The sequence below is a fragment of the Sebastes umbrosus genome, chromosome 6, assembly GCF_015220745.1.
Source record: "Sebastes umbrosus isolate fSebUmb1 chromosome 6, fSebUmb1.pri, whole genome shotgun sequence".
Classification (NCBI taxonomy): domain Eukaryota; kingdom Metazoa; phylum Chordata; class Actinopteri; order Perciformes; family Sebastidae; genus Sebastes; species Sebastes umbrosus.
The window spans coordinates 35,131,784-35,153,523 of record NC_051274.1 but is presented as its reverse complement, the minus strand read 5'-3'; the positions used below and the strand labels follow the sequence as shown (position 1 = coordinate 35,153,523).

Genomic DNA, 21,740 nt, shown 5'->3' with positions numbered 1-21,740 from the left:
AGATTAAAACTTGACCCGTCCATGTCTCCGTCCCTGTCTCCGTCCCTCCCCAGGATCATAGAGCTGAACGGTGGGCAGCCTCCTCTCACCTACAAGCGTTTCCAGACTCTGATCAGTCGACTGGATCCTCCCGAGATGCCCGTGGAGACGCTGTCGGAGAGCCTGATGGGTCGATGCGTCACCCCCATCTCTGAGGACCACGGAGACAAGTACGGGGTCCCGTCCCTGGAGGAGCTGGGTGAGAAAACGAACAGACACACACACACCTGCACTTAGACTAGTAAAGACACTGATGGATTGTTGTGTCATCCGACAGTTTTCTATCTGTGAGTGCACCACTGTTATAAAGCAGGAAGTTGATCCAGGTGTCTGTTTTTCAGGCTTTGACACCGACGGTCTGCCATCCGCCGTGTGGCCGGGAGGAGAGACTGAAGCTCTGACCAGGATAGAGCGCCATCTGGAGAGAAAAGTCAGTATTACTACTACTACTCCTGTTTTAGGCCCCTGCATGGCTGACAGATACTCAGAAAACATCTTCATGATAGTTTTAAATGACAGAAAATAAGACTTATTGTTACAGGTATCATTGTATTAGCATTAAGTTTAAATAGTATTTCTCTCTTAAAGCCTCAGAAACGGCATTCAGACCACGTTGACGTACTAAACCTGCAACCTGCGTCTCTTCAGCTCCTCTCCAGCGGCTCCCTGTGGATTTATAAAGATGGAAATGAATAACTGTGCTTTGTTTACATTTTCATTTTTATTCATCATCGTTTTAGGTCTATGGTACGACGGAGTATTAGGGTCACATTGAGGAAAAAAATACATCTGAGATTAGAGAATAAAGTCATAATATTATAAAGTAGTAATTTTACGTGTTATTTTCTTTTTTCCTCGTAATATTCTGACTTTATTGTGTAAATCTCAGATGTTGTTTCCCTCAATGTGGCCCTAATACTCCGTAGTACATTGTCTCTTTGGCCCTCACTGCATTAGACTTATATACTATATACTTAGACTACAAACTGAGTTACCTTCATCACGATGATCACATGTTTTGCGGCTCCAGACAGATTTTGAAAGGTTGCTGACTCCTGGACTAAAACAATGAAATATATTTAGTTTAGTTTTTGTTTGTGGAACATTTGAGACTCTAAAGTGAATCATTATTTCACTGCAGCTTTTACAGACTGATAATATGATTATATTCAGAACCCCTCTATGTCTCTCCGTCTCTGTGTTTTTCCAGGCGTGGGTGGCTAATTTCGAGCGTCCCAGAATGAACGCCAACTCGCTGCTGGCCAGCCCGACGGGCCTCAGCCCGTACCTGCGCTTCGGCTGCCTCTCCTGTCGCCTCTTCTACTTCAAGCTCACTGACCTCTACCGCAAGGTCAGTTCACGACTCCTCCAGTGGTTTAATATCAGCTCCTACGGGCAGTAGGGGAAGACTTTATCACGTGCACACATGTGCACATGTGTCTATATCTATCCTCAGACTGCAGTAGTTTACATTCACTGACATGGTGACATTTCACTGGGTAAAGGCTTCCAGAGGTGGAATCAAGTCATTGTTTTAAAAGTCACAAGTAAGTCTCAAGTCCCAACTCAGGTCTCGAGTCCTAAACAAGCCGTATGAGCTCTTCATCAACTGTAACGTCATTTTAACAGCAGAGTAACTGGATCCAACTGCTGCTGTTGGATCGGTTCAAACTAAGTGGATCTTGTGAGTTCAGTGTAAGATAATCAAATAAGAAGTCCCGACAACATTCACCGGAAATACAGAGTCCAGAGTTAAAAAAAAAACAAAAAACACCGCTTTTCAGAGATTTAGCAATAAGCAACAAAAGATTGAAGTGATTACATTCTCATCTCTGGATTTGCTGTTGCATGGCGTTGTTGTATGTGTGTGTGTGTGTGTTTGTGTGTGTTTGTGTGCGTGTGTGTGTGTGTGTGTGTGTGTGTGTGTTAGACTCCGACACAGAGAGCAGAGGACAGAAGCGGCTGCATGTGGTGCTTGGCGGGTGATAATTTCGGACCCTGAAGGCATCGTACGTTTCCGTCGGTACTGTAGAAAACAAGTACCGTCAATTTTTAGAATTCTGGCGTCGACTTGGTACCGAAGTATCGGTTCTGGTGACATCCCTAGCTACATACATCCATTACAGAGATATTATTAAAAGTATGAAGGCCCCCCAGAGGGTTAAAGACTAAAGCCTAAAAACATATTAATGTTTAGTTGCTAAAGGAAATACTGCAGCTCATCCAGCATGCTGGTGAACCAAAGTCCTACCAGATGTTTCTAATATAATCTAATATAATAATCTTCTCTGTTCTGGTTCTGTTTATTCTCCTTCCAGGTGAAGAAGAACAGCTCCCCTCCGCTCTCCCTGTACGGCCAGCTGCTGTGGCGGGAGTTCTTCTACACCACGGCCACCAACAACCCGCGCTTCGACAAGATGGAGGGGAACCCCATCTGCGTACGCATCCCCTGGGACAAAAACCCTGAAGCGCTCGCCAAGTGGGCCGAGGCCAAGACCGGGTTCCCCTGGATAGACGCCATCATGACTCAGCTGAGGCAGGAGGGCTGGATCCATCACCTGGCCAGGCACGCGGTGGCTTGCTTCCTCACCAGGGGGGACCTGTGGATCAGCTGGGAGGAAGGGATGAAGGTGAGGAAGATCAGTACGACCGAGGATGTCAGACCAGACGTCATCTGGAATAAGGAGTGATTCAATGTTAGTGAAAGCTCCTGTTTCTAAACGAACGCTAGCAGCTTGTTTCTATGACGCCGTATTAGGACCGTGGTTGGGAAAAATACCAAATTTTATGGATTTTACATGATTATCTGAGATTATTAAAGGGACTGTTTGTAACTTTTTAAGCGTATAAATGTACCGGGTCGGGATCCTATGCGCGTTCGCGTGTGGCCGGAGTCTCTCCTCCTCTGCCTGCCTTCACTCACACACCGCGCTTCTTCTCTCTCTCTCTCTCTCTCCACCTCTCACGTGCATGCTGCTCACTCCACACTGCAGAAGAGTTAGTTTAGCTCTGAGAATATCTAGTGAATGTTCAGTGGACGTTTGTGCAGAAATAACTGCTGCAGCTCCTCCAGACCAACAGAGGTTTCCCGTGTCTTGTGAAGTGACGGGGCTCCGCAGAGAGAAACGTTATCATCTCCCACCAAAACTCCGGCGTCTGCCCCGTTCCCTCCGGCCGCGGTCGGGAGGCTGAGGCGGGAAAAGCCAACACTAGGATCAGCATTGATTCATGGAGAGACCTTGGTCTGGTCAGCTAACATTACTGCCAAGCAGCTGAAATATAGAGTGATATTGTGCTTTTAGCTGACGTGTGTCTCCTCACTGTGTTGAGCGATGCTCCTTCATGTCTATGTAGAGCGAGCACAAGCGCCAGCAACAGGACGCTGACTTTAGTTGACTTAATGACCACAGGTGAAGCTGTTAACAACACATTCTGATTCTTATAAATAGTCCCTTTAAGTAATACATTTATAAGAACCACATCGCTTCACTTTTCAAAGTTGGATCAACCTCATCATACCACAGACGTCGCCGTTAAACGCTATCGTGACGTACATGACCTCTTCTGCATCCAGTGTAACATCTGGAGACTCTGTCGTCTTTGTGCTGCAGGTGTTTGAGGAGCTGCTTCTCGATGCCGACTGGAGCGTGAACGCAGGCAGCTGGATGTGGTTGTCCTGCAGCTCGTTTTTCCAGCAGTTTTTCCACTGCTACTGCCCCGTGGGCTTCGGCCGACGCACCGACCCCAACGGGGACTTCATTAGGTGGGTACTTTCCTGGCATTGACCCTTTTTGCCGACCGCTGACCCCCCCCCGGTCAGTGTCAGTGTTCATCTTTGCGTGCCTTCCGATTGTCTGTGGATGTCCATCTGGTGATTGTGTACGTATCTGTAGGTGTATATATATATACTGTATATATAAAGGTGTTGCCATCAGATGATTTCTTCTGTAAAGGCGTAGAGATGAATTCTTCTCTTTCTCTGTTTGTGTTTTGGCTCGTCTGTTTTTGGGGGGAAAGTTCAGCTCTCCCCTTCGTAGATCGTAGCTGATTGCTTTTAAGATGATTGGCCGTTCTCACTTCTTCAGTCCACCACTGTCTGATTCTGGGGGCGTGGAGCTGTGAGGTATAATAGAAGACTTCTGTCAGAACAGTCAGCATCATTTCTACTAGATATTTAGTTCAGGACAGGAGCTGTAAATGTTCAGATATGGGGACGTTTTTCAGCCTCGGGGGAAATCAGTTCAGTGGCGTGTAAGAAAGAAAAACAGATGAGTTGATGGCAGGACTTTTCCACTGTCCACCTGCTCAGGTCAGGGTTGGGTGGGGGGTCAATACACTCTCCTTTGTAACCGCATGTTACAGTAGACGTCTCCTAGCATCATCATATGTATGTACATACTCTACATATACTCTACATACGTAGACTGTAAAACAATGAAAACACCTTAAATCAGATATATGCATGATTATATATGCAAACTTTTCAAAGTAATATTTAAAATAGTAAATAATGATGAAGACAAACTTTCTCTCTTAAAAGAATAACACGTTTCATCCCTCCCGCCCTGATTCCCTCTGTAACCGTCCATCGAATGTCTCCCTGTGTGCTTCCAGACGTTACTTACCTGTCCTCCGAGGTTTCCCCGCTAAGTTCATCTACGACCCGTGGAACGCCCCGGAGTCCGTGCAGGCGGCTGCCAAGTGCATAATCGGCGTCCACTACCCGAAGCCAATGGTGCACCACGCGGAAGCGAGCCGACTCAACATCGAGAGGATGAAGCAGATCTACCAGCAACTCAGCCGATACAGGGGACTGGGTAAGAGATCAATATGTTAACCCACTGAGAGCCACAATAGAGCCGTTTTTAATCTTCTTTAGGGGGTCCAGAGGGTTTTTAGGGGGAGATGGCAGGTCAACAGTAGATGTCACATAGAAGTGGTGGACATCATCTGAAAGCTGAGAACCTGAAGATTAATCTGAGATGCAGCTCAGCACTGAGGGTCAAGTTGTTCTAGTCATAACTCAGAAATACACATTAATCCCTCCAAAACACCACATTAAGACACCAAGACCTCGAGGAACACCAGAGAAAAAGACATGCTGGGATTTAGGATCAAAAACTTTGACATTTGGAGATTTCTGCATTTTTCGGCGATTGGATGGCGAACACCTGTGTTGTGTAAACTGCTCAGAAACCCCCTTATTGTCAATCTAGCTAGGAAAGCCATCCATCCTCTGAATGCTCTAGGACTCTAGTCTGATCATCCATCCTCTGAATGCTCTAGGTCTCTAGTTTGATCCATCCATCCTCTGAATGCTCTAGGTCTCTAGTTTGATCCATCCATCCTCTGAATGCTCTAGGTCTCTAGTTTGATCCATCCATCCTCTGAATGCTCTAGGTCTCTAGTTTGATCCATCCATCCTCTGAATGCTCTAGGTCTCTAGTTTGATCCATCCATCCTCTGAATGCTCTAGGTCTCTAGTTTGATCCATCCATCCTCTGAATGCTCTATGTCTCTAGTCTGATCCATCCATCCTCTGAATGCTCTAGGTCTCTAGTTTGATCCATCCATCCTCTGAATGCTCTAGGTCTCTAGTTTGTGTCTGTAAAGTTTCATGAGGCTGTGATTATCCTAGAGGTCACCACAGGTACAGGGAGGTCAATGAAATGTCTCCTATGGGGACTAACATCATCACACATGAATCCAGTTGGGCTCATTGGATCCACCAGAGTCTCAGCTTTACAGTGAGACACAATTTATGGAATTCAACACTGTTTAGTAAGCAGAAATATTCAGATATACCATTTCAGATTTGGAGACAATAACACATTTATACTGCATGGAGAGATGGCCGTCTCAGAGGGTTAAATGGCCCATTTGTGTCTTTCAGGTCTGCTGGCATCGGTGCCGTCCACCTCTGGGAATGGGAACGGAGGAATGATGGCGTACTCTCCCGGAGAGCAGCAGCCAGGGACCAACAACAACAACAACAACAACTCACATTGTAAGTCAGTTTTGTAATAATAAGGATTGTTGTGGTAGATCTACCAACGCCAGTCAGTCACAGGTTATTTCTGTTTCTAGTGCCTGGAGCGTCGGGGAGCTCCGCTGCGACGGGGAACGGCAGCGGGAGCGTCCTCCACAACTTTCACAATGAAGAACATGCGGAGCCGAGCAGCAGACTACAGCAACAGCGACTGCAACCGCACCCACAGCAACAACAGCAACAGCAACATCAGCAACAGCAACATCAGCAGCAGCATGGTAGGGCATCGCCTGACAAGGTTTTCTGTTAGCATATTTAGCATTTTACATTCAGTCTGTCTTTTATGCACAATTCTAAAAATAAATATTAGATTGTTTTGGGCAGATTGACATTGAGACACTTTTGATTAAAAGGACTTAAATCACTTTTTCGCTGCGTAATATCGCAGCACCGATACCAGTATCGGGTATCGGGTCCAATACTGTGCTCATGTTCTCGTACTCGCAAAACGGTTCCGATATCACTTTACGGCAGCGTGACGTTAACCTCTCGTCACCATCTTTCAGGTCCTATCGCACGCGCTCACGCTCCACCTCCCCGACGGTGCGGGCGAGACGGGCTGGTGGTGCGCCCGACCCCGCAGGGGGCCGTAATCTCACCTCAGCCGTCGCACGCCGGCCCTCACTTTCTACGCCTTTCTACGTGGGCCGAGCCCCACCCTGGGGGCACGACGCGGTCGGGGCGCTCTAAGGACAGTCCGCCCTGGTCGACAGTCGCACCGGGAGCAGGGGACACCGTCCCTCCCCGGCGGGGAGAGAGGGCGCAGCGAGCCCTTTGTCCACGGCCCCGGGAAGCACCTTCGTCCTGAGCCTTTCCAAGCCGACCTAGAGACGGTGGCGGCCTCGTATGCGGGACTCCCCAGCCTGCCGTGTGTTGCTCACACCCTCCAGCTGGCTGTTAACGAGGGTCTTTAGGCACAGAGAAGTACTCGTATCGGTACTCCATATCAGCGAGTACCCAAATATAAGTACTTGTACTCGGTCTGGTTTCGGTGCATCCCTAGACTACATGCAAAGATCAACTAGATAGCAGTGTTGTAATCTATCTGCAGACATTTGACTCTTCCACTGGAACGTAACAACGTAAACTGAGACACGACGTAGCGTAACGGTGCACCGCTTACATAAAAACAAACCACTAGTATGGTGATATGTTGAATATTATGACCTTTACCTTGAGCCCCGTCACAAACCACAGAGTTCAAAGTGTGTGTTTGATGTGTGTGTGTTACAGGATACCACTCAGTGCCAGGCGCCAGCCAGACCATCACCAGCAGCCACCTCTTCCACGAGTTTGCTGTGCCTCAAAGCCCAGGTAGGAAACAGGAAGAAGCTGCTGCAGCTGGACGCTCAGGTGTCGCTTTTGATAGCAATGATATGTACTTTGTTCTGGTGTCACACATCCACCCGGTGGTTAACGCTAACGTTCCTTCGTTCAGGACTCCTCCTGCACAGCAGAGGCAGCGTCACAGGAAAGCGGGAACGCGAGTCGGAACGAGACGAGTCGGGGGAGAAGGACCCGGCGTCCTGCTCCGTGCACAAGATGCAGAGGCAGAGTACATGAGGTCAGAGGTCACTTCTGCTCATTATTGTCCCCCAAATGTCTTTTAATGTCTTTTAATGTCACTTTTATGGCTCATATGACATTCAGACTGACGGGATGTCTGATGACGCAGTGAAAATACAACTTGCCTCGATGTTTTATGTTCTGTTTGAGGGCGGAAAGCTTAAGTAAATTGTTAAAATAATATTTTAAAACAGTGTGAATTTAACATATTTTAACTCTCTATAAACTTAAAGGGTAATATACTATAGTTTTATTATTGTTAACAAATCCCATGTGTGTGGTGGCACTTTAACGATAAATTCACAAGTCTTTACCTCTCAAACGTAGTCGGCCATCCTCCATCTTTTCTTCTCTTTTGCTGTAAGTCACCCGAATCAAAATGCATGCATCACAGTGATGCATATATATATATATATATATATATATATATATATATATAATACAACAGATGACGTCCTCAAATGTCTCAAAGATATTCAGTGTACTGAAGGAGGAAAGAAACCCTAAAATATTCACATTTAAGAAGCTGCAATCAGATATATAAATATATAATATGAAAAATATAAAATATATATAATATATAAAAAAATATATGATATAAAAAAATAACAAAATATATATAATATATAATATAAAAAATATAAAATATATAATTTAAAAAATATAAAGTAAAAAATAATAATATAAAAAATATGATATAAAAAAATGATATAGATAGATATAGATATATATCTATATATATATAGATATATATATATAGTTGTTTTTGTTCTTTCCCAATAATTTGTTTAGTGATTGTGGATAGTCTAGTCTAAAATATTCACATTTAAGAAGCTGCAATCAGAGAGCTTTACTCTAACCGATTAATTTATTATCGGTAGAGTTGGTGATTAATTTAATAGTTGACAACTAATGGTTTGATCGTTGCAGCTCTAATGTGAACTCTTAAAAACCACCATGAGACTGAACGTATGTCTCTATAGAGTCACAGCTGCTCTACTGTGATTCACCCAAGAATAAGAGATAATCCCTGTAACCCGCCTTATGCAACAAGTATTGAGACATAATGTGCGTTTGTTTGGTCACTCTCATGATAACATCAATACTGTGACTGCAACGATGAGTGATAAGGATCTAAAATCCAGTATCACTAGAAGCTAAATCATCCGTAAAACAACCGTGAAGACGATCCGATCAATACGTCTGATTTGGATGATTAACCGAAACAAAGTCCACATTGGAAGAGCAGATCGTGAGAGAGATAAACAACCAACTTTAGACGAGTGTCATCTGAGATGATCACGATATAAGGTCATCACCAGGCGAGGACGAGGTCATCACCAGGTATAAGGTCATCACCAGGCGAGGACGAGGTCATCACCAGGTATAAGGTCATCACTAGGCGAGGACGAGGTCATCACCAGGTATAAGGTCATCACCAGGCGAGGACGAGGCGCGCTGGCTTTAAGCCGTCTGTAGATTTCCTCTTATGTTTTTTTCCTTCAAAAATGACTCAAACTAATTAATTGATTATCGAAAGAGTTGGTGATTAATTTAATAGTTGACAACTAATGGATTAAGTGATAATTGTTGCAGCTCTAGAATAGAATAATATAAACAGCTGTTTCAACAACACCACATCCTGCAGCCTCTAAAATGATCATATATATATCATATATCATATATATATGATATATATATCATATATATATATATGTCATATATTTAATACAGTTTAACATCACAGCAACAACGTGCAGGACTGTTGGATCAGACTGCATTAGTTTTAGCTCGGTGTACCTAATAAACTGGCTAACTAAGTGTGCCATGAGACGATGTAAATGCATTTTGAACTGAGATCTTTCTCCTCCATCTGTAACAAGGTGATTTTAATATCTTTAGCTGTATGAAACCATTGTGGGCAATGCTGTATTTTGAAGAAGCTGCTAATAGTCTGGTTAGTTTATCCACAAATAGTCTCTCAATTGATTTCCCAGAAAGTGTTTCATATGGTGTATTGTTTATTGTGATATAAAACAACAGACACGTATAGGCAGGTAGCTGGAACCCGGAGAGATGAAACACGTTGATGCAGGTGAATAAGACGATTGCGTATCCTGCTGCACAATAACATCACCACCCACACGCACCCTTTACGCTTCATCAATGAATTATAAAAGTGATTATTGAGCAACAGTGAATCCGCCCCCGACATAGCAGTGAAATTTAGAATGACAGCAGATAATAGGATGAGGTAACCACAGAACAAACGGAGACTTTCATGAAGTCGTCATGCTCACGATAGAAATAACCAAACAGGTGTTTGGATTAAGGACAGCAGCGATGCAAAACAACGGGTGGAGTATGTTAGCAACAGCACGTCTGAAAGGAAAATAGAAGCCGCACTCTTTCAGCTGCTCCGAAAGAAAAAATACATTCCTGCAAAATCTGAAAATGAATAATAATCATAATAATAATACAAATCTTTATTGTCCATCAAATGTGGAGATTTGCCTTCGGCTTCACAGGTTGGTTAAAAACACATCATAACAAATGCACAGAACAGACAACGGTAGCGGACGCGGTCCCAGTGGGACAACGGTGGTTATGAATTTAGTAAAGATATTGAATTTCATATGAAAGACTTTTTGTAGATGTTGTTGGTTGCTGCAGCGGATCTTTAGCGTCTTCCTGAGGGCAGTTTTAATATAGAAATATAAGAAATAAAAAAAATATATTATATATATATAAAATATAAAATATATCATATAAAAAATATATAATATATAAAATATATAATATGAAAAATATAAAAAATATATAATATATAAGAATATATATATAATATAAAAAATACAAAATATATAATTAAAAAAATATAAAATAAAAATTATAATATCAAAAATATAATATCAAAAAATTATATATATATCTATAGATATAGATATAGACAGATATATATATATATATATATATATATATAGTTGGGTTTTTTTCTTTCCCAATAATTAGTTTAGTGATTGTGGATAGTCTAGTTTTGTTCAACACCGTGTACACATATTAAAAGTTGAGACACTTTCAACAAGACTTTTGTCGACAGTCTCTAAGATGTTCTGGCTTTATATCGTATGAATCTTATCTTCCTGATTAGATAAATACGCTGCATTGCTTTTCAAAAAATGTGTTCTGTGTTGGCTGTAAAAAAAAGTGTTTAAAATACTGTTTTCCTGATCTTCCCTGCAGACTACCTAGAGCAGCGGCGGTGGTGAGAGTCTGAATCCACGTTCACCATCCGGCCGGCCTGCGGAGAGAGGAAATCCCAACGTTGCCTCAAACACACGCAGATACGACTGCCTCCTCTTCTACAACGCACCTCAAACTGCTCTCTGTCTTAACGGTCAGAAATCCCCCCCCCCCTCCGAGGTGTAAACACAAAGGTGAAAATGTGATTTTTGACACGATCTCTGGAAGGTCTTTAACATCATTAGAGAGTCCGTTGACCTCTGACCTCTTGCAGCTGCGTACAGACAGGAAGAGGAATGTCCAAAGAAACTAAAACACCTCAGAAACGTACAGCTCGCCAGCAGCCAGTAAATACTGTGTGACCTCTGGAGCAGCTATAAATGTAGGTTATGGATATTTAATATTTTTTTAAAGCTGCAAATCCATGAATCACCTCGTCTGCTCGTCTACACACGGATGTACAGCCAAGCTGATGATGTATGTCGGCGTTTACAGAGGAGGCTAATGTGCTGCATCCCACCAGGAAAACACCGTCACCTCCACACATACTCACTCCAGCAATATTGTTTTGTCACAAAATGTGATATTTAAAGGTAAAATATGCAGGAATGTCCTAAAAAAAATTATCCTTCTCAATTAGGGATGCACCGATACCGATACCGATACCAGCATCTCATGTAGTCGCACTCGCAAAATAGCACCGATACCACTTTACGGCAGCGTGACGTTAACCTCTCGTCACCATCTTTCAGGTCCTATTGCAAGCGCTCATGCTCCACCCCCCCGTCGGTGCGGGAGAGATGGGCCGGTGGTGCGCCCGACCCCGCTGGGCCGGGATCCCACCTCAGCCGGCGCGCGCTGGCCCTCACTTTCGTTGCGACACGAGGTTTTGCTTGCACCTTCTGACTCGCGCCTGCGTTAGACTCTTTGGTCCGTGTTTCAAGACGGGTCGGGTGGGTTGCCGACATCGCCGCAGACCCTTGGCGCCTTTTACGTGGGCCAAGCCCCGCCCTGGGGGCACGACGCGGTTGGGGCGCACTGAGGACAGTCCGCCCCGGTGACACTTTGTCCACGGCCCCGGGAAGCATCTTCACCCCGAGCCTTTCCAAGCCGAACTAGAGCCGGTCGCGGCGCACCGCCTCGTATGCGGGACTCCCCAGCCTGCCGTGTGTCGCTCACACCCTCCAGCTGGCTGTTAACGAGGGTCTTTTGGCACAGAGAAGTACTCGTATCGGTACTCGGTATCGGCGAGTAGCCAAATGTAAGTACTTGTACTTGGTCTGAAACAAAGTGTTTCGGTGCATCCCTAATCTCAATCATCACTAGCAGTGTGTGGTGTCTGTATCTGCAGAGATTCTGCAGTCCTCGGCCTGGATTTAATCTTTTCTTCTTATTTTTCTGTGTTCGGGACGTTTCTGGGCGTTTGCAAAGAACCTTTAAGCCCCTCACGGGGGTGTGACCCCCCCAGACAATAAGCAGATAACAGAGCTCCGAATTTACAAACAGTTCATTTTATACGCTCTGGCCCTCGGAGTGACTATTAGCGAACGCACCCAGGTAACGCAAACTCAGTGCTTCAGCTTACATTAAAGGTCCTGTATTGTAAAAAGTGAGATTTTCATGTCTTTTATATTATAAAACAGGTTTAAGCGCTTTATATAAATACTGTTAAAACAATCAAAACGCTCAATATATACGGAGAAACACATACAGCCTGTATTCAGAAATTGTGCGTTAGGATTTCTCTCCATTTGTGATGTCACAAATGTACAATATTTAGACCATTACACGGTTTTAAACATTCTAAATGTGTCCCAGTTTACTTCCTGTTGCAGTGGATGTTAATGACATCAGCTGACAGGAAGTAAACATGGACCCAAGCTGTTGCCTAATGCACTAAAACGGAGCGTTTAAGACAGAGGGTGAATACAGGTATATTCACGCAAAATAAAGTGTTTTTTCTTAACATTACAGCATGTAAACATGTTCTAGTAGAAACACAAAATACAAATATGAACCTGAGAATGAGCTGATATGGGACCTTTAACTGTGTCGGGGTCGGGTCGGTGCTCAGTCACTACTCTCTCTGACTCGGGTCGGGTTCGGACTAGGGATGTTAATAATTAATTAATTAATTTTATTTGTGGGGTTTTTTTGGAACATAACCGCCGGGACACAACGGAAAAATACCGTTTTTATTTCTCTGATTCACTGCATTGTTCTCACTAACGCCGCTCCCTCTCTTCATTCACTCTATAGCTCAGTCCTTGAGCCAACGTTGAACGCTGTGTGTTTACGAACAGCAGCCGACAACTGTACCATATTATACCTTTTAATGTTTCTGTTTCATATTATACCTTTAATGTTTCTGTTTCATATTATACCTTTAATGTTTCTGTTTCATATTATACCTTTAATGTTTCTGTTTCATATTATACCTTTAATGTTTCTCATGTTGTTGAGATGAAACGCTTGTAAATATGCACATTTTTAACAAAAATAGTTTTTTCCAATGGCCATCCAAAAATGAAGGACGGTGTTTTTACTCGTCTTTAAACTGTATTTAGACCAAACGATTTAAGAGCACGCAGTAACAAGCCTGGAAGATCGCTGCAGGGACGTCGTTGAGAATATTAGTAATTTAAATATTAGTAATTAGTTGAGTAAATTCTCAGCTTCTGTCTCACTAGTTTGCGTGTAAATGTGAGGTTCTTCATGCAACTGGAAGTCGAGTTGGTGCAACTATTCACAGGAACATCCACCGCTGCCTGGTTAGCATGCTGGACGTGATCACTTTGATTTCAATCGGCAGCTAAAAACAGCGATTCGTATCATTTTTCTGGACTTGTATATAGTATTGTATCTGAGACGTCTCAAAGATATCGAGAGTAACGAACGCATCAGACCGGTTTCTGTTGTTGGTTTTTAAGAACACGGTTACAGCGTGTCGCTGCAGATCAGTTTGAAGGACTTTTGTCGAGTCACTCAGATTGTAAAACTGACTTTTAGGCTGCAGCATTACGGATAAAGGAGTTCTTGTTTAGGAAGTGACGTCTGTGAGCTGGTCAAGTATGTACATAGTAGTGTTCACGATTTGCATGAACGTCAGTGAAACATGAGCCGGCTCCGTTCTGGATCCTTATTGAGAAATCCAGGTTTTATCTATCAGATCGTCTTTATGGTTTCACAATAATTTGTTATAGAATTATTTTATTTTTTAACGGGACAATCTTTCAACGATATGTTTGATCTGACTTCGCCCTTCAAATGTCAGTCACATTTTCACCTCTCTGTTCTCCCCACTGCAAATCTTCTGCCGACTGTCCGGAGCATCTCTCAGGGCGATTCTGTTGCTGTTTAAACTTTTTTTTCAACATCCACCCTCCACTGTCACCTTTACTCCTGGTGAGAAGAACGTATGATTCCCCCTGTAAAATACACCCATGTTAATATACCCACCCTACACACACGCACGTGCACGCGCACACGCACACACACTAAACATTGACATCTTATGCAAACACTCACATAAAAGTTTTAAATATAAAATACACTGTAAATTCTCGAAATAAAAACAATTCGAGTTAAAACAACGTGTTCTTATACGTTAACGTTTCGTATGATGTATTACGAAAAGTCATTCCTCATTTTTCGTGCATTCTCCTACGAATGTCCAGCAACACGTGTCAATTTCCACACATTGTCCCAGTTTATTTCCTGTTGCGGTGTATGCAATTAATATCAGCTGACAGGAAGTAAACATGGACCGAAGCTGTTGCCTAGCAACGTAATTCCATTGAAATGCACTAAAACGGAGCGTTTCAGACAGAGCGTGAATACAGGTATATCCAGACAGACAGTATGAGGAAAATAAAGGTTTTTTTTAACATTACAGCATGTAAACATGTTCTAGTAGAAACATAGAAATCAAGTATGAACCTGGAAATGAGCCTTTATGGGACCTTTAAATGAAGTACTCTATTGGTATCGGTATCACTTTAAGGGTACTGGTATTGTACTTTTTTATACCATACCCAGCCCTAATCCCGTCCAGGGTCTGAAATGAACTGTTTTCACTTCCTGCCACTGTTTTTTTTTTGTCTGCCACTTCTGAGATCTCTGAGCTAAATGAAGGAATAACATTTTAGATCTGATGTCATTCAATGTTCGATATATTTTATACGAAAAAACATTGTATGCATGTTAAATTTCAGTGTTTGAATTACAGCGTCCGAGAGCGCCCTGTTCTTCAGGTGTGAGATGGTACCGTACACAGTACTGTACTCTGTTATTCTCATCTATCGTGGTTATGTGCATAAAAACACAATTCAAATGATGAAATAAATGGTTGGCATCAGCAATTTTAATTATATATTAAAAGCTGCTTAGAGCTAGTGTTAGGAAGTTAAACGGGTCATAATTCCTCAACAGGAACCGGTTCTTTATCCACATCCTTAGTGTTTTCCCTGCCTGCCAAAGTGGCGGATGGCCTGATGATTTTATCCGACCCTGTCAACAATTTACCCGCATTTGGCGAGTGGCGAGGGCTAATTTCAGACCCTGGTCCCGTCGCCTGCTTTGTCGGTTTGCTTAAGGCAGTAAGTCAGTAAAAGACTTAATATCCCTTTAATGAATTGATTCCAGTCGCCTGCAGATCGGGGCTGTGGCGCTCTCTCTTCGATGAGTCATGTCCGTGTACGGCGCTCTATTATTTGTTTGTCTGTGACCACGCCGCCCTCGGCTTCAGGAGTACCGTAGAGGGTGGATTATAATTCTGTATGTTCTCAAGAGGATTTGTTTTGTAGCTTTTATCAACTATGAAAAAAACAAGTTGAACCAGGTTTTGTTTTTTTTGTTTCATTTATTTCGTTCTCTCTTCTGTGACAGGAAGTTGAGAACAGACGCCATCCATCAGCTCTGTGATATTACGCTCTTTTCTCTGTCTCCTTGTGAAAGGCTTTTCTTCTCGTGCTCGATCATGAGAGGAAATTAAAACTTTTACAACTTGACACCTTTTTGTCTTCTTCATTAGCATGAATGTTTTAATTTAAGAGAACAGGATGCAGCGGCGTTGGAGGCGGGGCCTCGTTCATTCCTATCAGAGCGTCTCAGTGGAGCATGAAGACAAAATGACTCGACTTCCGACTGGAAGGGTACCTGGATCTTGGCGGAGTAGCATCCACTCGGTCACATGACTTGGTCACGGGGTCCTAACGTCACGCTGACATCACAGCTTGCTAACTCCTCCTCCCGGCCCTCGCTCCTTTAACTCCTCCTCCCCCTCCCAGCCCTCGCTCCTTTAACTCCTCCTCCTCCTCCCAGTCCTCGCTCCTTTAACTCCTCCTCCCAGCCCTCGCTCCTTTAACTCCTCCTCCCAGCCCTCGCTCCAGCCTCGGTCTGGGTCTCATTCACATGAACGGAGGAAGGGAAATAACTCTGGATTCAGCTGGATATGCGTTTTACAACTTTTTAGGACCTAATGATTTAAAGTCAGGGTTGACGATGTTTTCTCCAGTATCCACTATCTGTTATAGGAGAGACTTCCGAGAGTAGTTCCAAAGCACGCTGGAGCACACCGATGTAAGGCAGCAAACTTTATTAAATACTAACGTTTCAACGCCAACTGCATCTTCATCAGAGTCAAATGTGTTCTATTGGTTGAAATGGTCTTTCCCCCCTGTAGCTCGTTGTCTACCTCACCACGGTTAGAAAGAGCCCTTGTTGGTGTTTTAACAACGTTTCTGTTATCACTTATTGATCCAGGAAGTTTTAATCTGTCAATATCTTTCACACTTTACCAAAGTACATCATCTAGGGGGTCTCCGTACATCAGCAATGCGCACTTACGTGTTGTCATCGTAGGTCACTTAGACACAAAAACATGGGAGAATAGAGTCCAGGTTAGTTATCCTTTATTTTCATGACATCTTTGAATGAGGTCAGAAAAAGACCTATTTTTGGAATATTCTGATCCAAAAACTAAATATGACATCACACTGTTGGTAAGGAAAGCCCTGGTATATGCCGGAACACACACAACCTTTGAGTCAACTGGAGGACGCCAGAGAACTGGTTCCACTTCACTGAAGTGTTAACATGATACTTCCTGTGATGCTTATTTTAAGAACGCAGTGTAATATAATAATTATAATAATAATTAGGAAACCTGTCCCCAGCCGACTCACAAGCTCCAACAAAGTTTCAGTTTCTTATTTCGCTTTTTGTTCAATCACAGATTCTTTGTTTCCTAAAAATGTCCCACACATAGGAAAATACCATTTCATGTGTGGGATGATACGAGAAATTATAGCCACACTAAAGCCAAAGCATCTTAGGAACAACATGTATGTACGTGCACATGTGAACAAAATGCATGCTGTTAATTTGTTGTCCTGTTCTCTGGGATCATGTGAACATGACATGTTGGGCGCAGTGACTTCCTGGAGTTGCTGGTTTGTCAAGTTGGTGACAAAGACACCGACAATTTTATTAACCCTCTGAGAGCCACAATAGAGCTGTTCTAGTCTCTTTAGGGGGTCCAGGTGGTCTTTAGGGGGTCCAGGGGATCTTTAGGGGGAGATAGCAGGTCAACAGTAGATGTCACATAGAAGTGGTGAACATCATCTGAAAGCTGGAACCTGAAGATTAATCTGAGATACAGCTCAGCACTGAGGGTCAAGTTGTTCTAGTTATAAATAAGAAATAATAATTATTTAAAACTTAATAGTGAAAGTATATAAGGGTTTAGAACATTATGATAGCAGTATCTGATGATCATCCTCATGCTCTATTATGTCTCATAAATTGTTGCAGTAGTTTTTGGGGTTGATACCATTTATTACTCAGATTTGGTGCTAAATTTAACCATTTTTTACCACTGGAGAATTGATAAAAATGATCAATAATCCCTCCAAAATACCACATTAAGACACCAAGACCTTGAGGAACACCAGAGAAAAAGACATGCTGTGATTTGGGATCAAAAACGTTTGACATTTAGAGATTTCTGCATTTTTCGCCGATTGCGATGGCGAGCACTTGTGTTGTGTAAACTGCTTAGAAACCCCCTTATTGTCAATCTAGCTAGGAAAGCCATCCATCCTCTGAATGCGCTAGGTCTCTAGTCTGATTCATCCATCCTCTGAATGCTCTAGGTCTTTAGTTTGATCCATCCATCCTCTGAATGCTCTAGGTCTCTAGTCTGATCCATCCATCCTCTGAATGCTCTAGGTCTCTAGTCTGATCCATCCATCCTCTGAATGCTCTAGGTCTCTAGTCTGATCCATCCATCCTCTGAATGCTCTAGGTCTCTAGTTTGATCCATCCATCCTCTGAATGCTCTAGGTCTCTAGTTTGATCCATCCATCCTCTGAATGCTCTAGGTCTCTAGTTTGATCCATCCATCCTCTGAATGCTCTAGGTCTCTAGTCTGATCCATCCATCCTCTGAATGCTCTAGGTCTCTAGTTTGATCTATCCATCCTCTGAATGCTCTAGGTCTCTAGTCTGATCCATCCATCCTCTGAATGCTCTAGGTCTCTAGTCTGATCCATCCATCCTCTGAATGCTCTAGGTCTCTAGTTTGATCTATCCATCCTCTGAATGCTCTAGGTCTCTAGTCTGATCCATCCATCCTCTGAATGCTCTAGGTCTCTAGTCTGATCCATCCATCCTCTGAATGCTCTAGGTCTCTAGTCTGATCTATCCATCCTCTGAATGCTCTAGGTCTCTAGTCTGATCCATCCATCCTCTGAATGCTCTAGGTCTCTAGTTTGATCCATCCATCCTCTGAATGCTCTAGGTCTCTAGTTTGTGTCTGTAAAGTTTCATGAGGCTGTGATTATCCTAGAGGTCACCACAGGTACAGGGAGGTCAATGAAATGTCTCCTATGGGGAATAACATCATCACACATGAATCCAGTTGGGCTCATTGGATCCACCAGAGTCTCAGTTTTACAGTGAGACCCAATATATGGAACTCAACACTGTTTAGGGACCCCAGCATGCAGAAATATTCAGATACATTTTAGAATAGGAGACAATAACACATTTAAACTGCATGTGATTATCATAAAGTGGGCATGTCTGTAAAGAGGAGACTCGTTGGTACCCAGAGAACCCATTTACAAAGATTAAATCCTGGTCTAGCATACTGCTAAATAAATAATCTATTTCATACTACTGAGGAACGTAGTACGCAGTATGTACTGTATACTGTGTACTGTATACTGCGTACTGTATACTGTGTACTGTATACTGTATACTGCGTACTGTATACTGTGTACTGTATACTGCGTACTGTATACTGTGTACTGTATACTGTGTACTGTATACTGTGTACTGTATACTGCGTACTGTATACTGTGTACTGTATACTGTATACTGCGTACTGTATACTGTGTACTGTATACTGCGTACTGTATACTGTGTACTGTATACTGTGTACTGTATACTGTGTACTGTATACTGCGTACTGTATACTGTATACTGTATACTGTGTACTGTATACTGTGTACTGTATACTGCGTACTGTATACTGTGCACTGTATACTGCGTTCGTCAGTAGTAATAGGCGGTTGCGTATACAGCCCTCTAGAGAGGGACATTCACGTTTTCACGCTGCCACCGTAGTTCTCCGACACGCTTGGCACACGGGAGAAGTTTAAATTGGTCGCAATCTGCAACCTCACCACTAGATGCCACCAGATCTTACATACGTACCTTTAACATTGTTTTTCCAAGGCTGTAAGTGTTTTCTTTCAGCACATGTACAGGTGACACATGTATCACATCACCCTCACCGAAACGTTAGCGTAACAACAATAGTTTTTGTTTTTGAATCATGCAGATGCAAATCATGTATCAGCTTGTACCAGCGAGGCCACAGGTTAAATTATATAAACACACTTACTTCATAATTTACCTTGACATGAACCTTCTGACACTAGTAAGTGTTTAAGCCTAATTAAACAGCATTTAGTCACTTGTGCTGACATGAACATGGTGATTCATTGGAGTGTTGGCTCTGCACATCTAACCATTAGGATGATATAATCCCCAAATCCTGAATCATGACCTGTTGATACCGGATATGCTATAGTGAGACACACCGCAGAAAAGAGAGAACGCTGCATAGAAACACTCATCAATAGAGTAGAGTTTAGTCATGGTTTTTAAGTTTAGAAATGCATGGTTGGAAAGTTTAGAGAACACACTCTGTGTGACTTGGAACATGTAGCCAAAATGACTCGACTTTCCAAGTGGAAAAGTACCCGGATCTTCCGGCAATCCTCCGCATCCATTGGGCCCACGGAGCAGGCGCAGTAGCGTCATGGATGTATTAAAAGAACTAGATCCAGCGTTGGAGGCGGGGCCGCGTTCATTCCTATGAGAGTTGCTCATTGGCGCCAAGCCCCCAGGAAGAGCGCCGGTCGTCGATCCCGACTTTCGTAGTGGCCAAACGGCGGTACTGCAACTTCCGTGTCCGTCACGTGATGCAATTGGGCCCGAAAATACTTTTTCCCATAGACTTCCATTGAAGACGGGAAAGAGACGTCTTTAACTCAGAAGATCATTTATTTTTGAGGTGAATCAACTTCCCAGTACGAACACTCTAATAGTCCTGATTTAAATCATCAGGTCCGAAAAGTTGTAAAACAAACTAATAGCTGAATCCAGAGTTATTTCCCTTCCTCCGTTCATGTGAATGAGACCCAGATCGAGGCTGGAACGCCAAGCCGTCACGACGCCGTGACGTTAGGACCCCGTGACCGAGTCATGTGACCGAGCGGACGCTACTCCACCAAGATCCAGGTACTTTTCCAGACGGAAGTCGAACCATTTAGGCTTCATGCGCCAATGAGCAACTCTCATAGGAATGAACGGGGCCCCGCCTCCGACGCTGGATCCAGTTCTCTTTATACATCCATGATTGGCGCATGAAGCCTAAATAGCTCAACTTCGGTCTGAAAAAGTACCCGGATCTTGACAGATCTTCGCGGATCTTGGGCACATGGAACATGCACAGTAGCGTCCGCTCAGTCACATGACGAGTTTACCGCATGTTCACGGGCTAGTAGCCTAGCCTACAAACCGCAGCAGCTATTGTTTGTTTAGGAGACGGAGTAGATCATAAACGTTTGAATATAAAACGGCTCGTGGAAATCGGTCGAGAAATGTAGACGTTATAGTGCATTTTATCCAGAATAACGGCAGCTCCCCTGTTCACTTGTATAGGGTTACAGGCCAGTCTTGCCTGGTCGAATATGGCGGCCATGTTAACGTACGATCCAGGAGTCAATGTGCCGTCTACGTTATATGTCTAAGCGCTACCCTTAGCCGATTGATAGCTAAAAACACTGGTTTGTTTTGTCCTGATTTCAATCTAAAAGGTAACGTTAGAGCCTCCCGTTGTGGCATTTAGTGCTGCCAACAAGCTTCGTTATTTTAAGGTATTGACTGGTTGCCAATGTGCTGTCATTCAGTACCTTTCCATTCAGTTGTGGTGGCATACGTACCCTCAAGGCAAAGGTCAGGCAGATTCAGACAGGCTCAAAGAAGAGATAGGAGACATCAACAGCGTCGGTACATCACTTCGGTCTGTGATGACTCCATTACACTGAAGTGAGAAAGACGCATGTCAAGTTTAATTACTCACAATAAAAACAAATGATTAGATGCCAAGACGATACGCCACGATGTTTCTTTGTGTTAAGAAGGATTTTGCAACAAAGGAAAGTTACCACGATAATTTTCACCTCAGTCTCAGTGATGATTATGGATGTCACGATACCCGAAATCTAGTAGTCGACACCGATACCAGTGAATTTCCACGATTCTCAATA

At 43.3% G+C, this 21,740-nt stretch overlaps 1 protein-coding gene and 1 long non-coding RNA gene across 2 annotated transcripts in view; one reads left to right on the top strand and one right to left on the bottom strand.

Annotated features, from left to right (window-relative positions):
* LOC119490042 (cryptochrome-1-like) overlaps window positions 1-11,949 on the top strand; it is a 30,934-nt gene extending 18,985 nt beyond the window's left edge. The window contains exons 5-15 of the mRNA XM_037773212.1: window positions 54-238; window positions 381-469; window positions 1,250-1,390; window positions 2,358-2,669; window positions 3,651-3,802; window positions 4,654-4,856; window positions 5,933-6,046; window positions 6,127-6,306; window positions 7,322-7,402; window positions 7,527-7,652; window positions 10,898-11,949. Coding sequence (XP_037629140.1) covers window positions 54-238; window positions 381-469; window positions 1,250-1,390; window positions 2,358-2,669; window positions 3,651-3,802; window positions 4,654-4,856; window positions 5,933-6,046; window positions 6,127-6,306; window positions 7,322-7,402; window positions 7,527-7,651 — 1,582 coding nt within the window. The 3' untranslated portion in view covers window position 7,652; window positions 10,898-11,949. The remainder of the gene's footprint in view (window positions 1-53; window positions 239-380; window positions 470-1,249; window positions 1,391-2,357; window positions 2,670-3,650; window positions 3,803-4,653; window positions 4,857-5,932; window positions 6,047-6,126; window positions 6,307-7,321; window positions 7,403-7,526; window positions 7,653-10,897) is intronic.
* Window positions 11,950-13,054: 1,105 nt separating this feature from the next.
* On the bottom strand, window positions 13,055-13,437 carry LOC119490090. Its single transcript, XR_005207323.1, has 2 exons — window positions 13,309-13,437; window positions 13,055-13,226 (listed from the first exon to the last, which is right to left on the bottom strand). It is a non-coding gene; the product is annotated as an uncharacterized LOC119490090 (long non-coding RNA).
* Window positions 13,438-21,740: the final 8,303 nt, after the last annotated feature.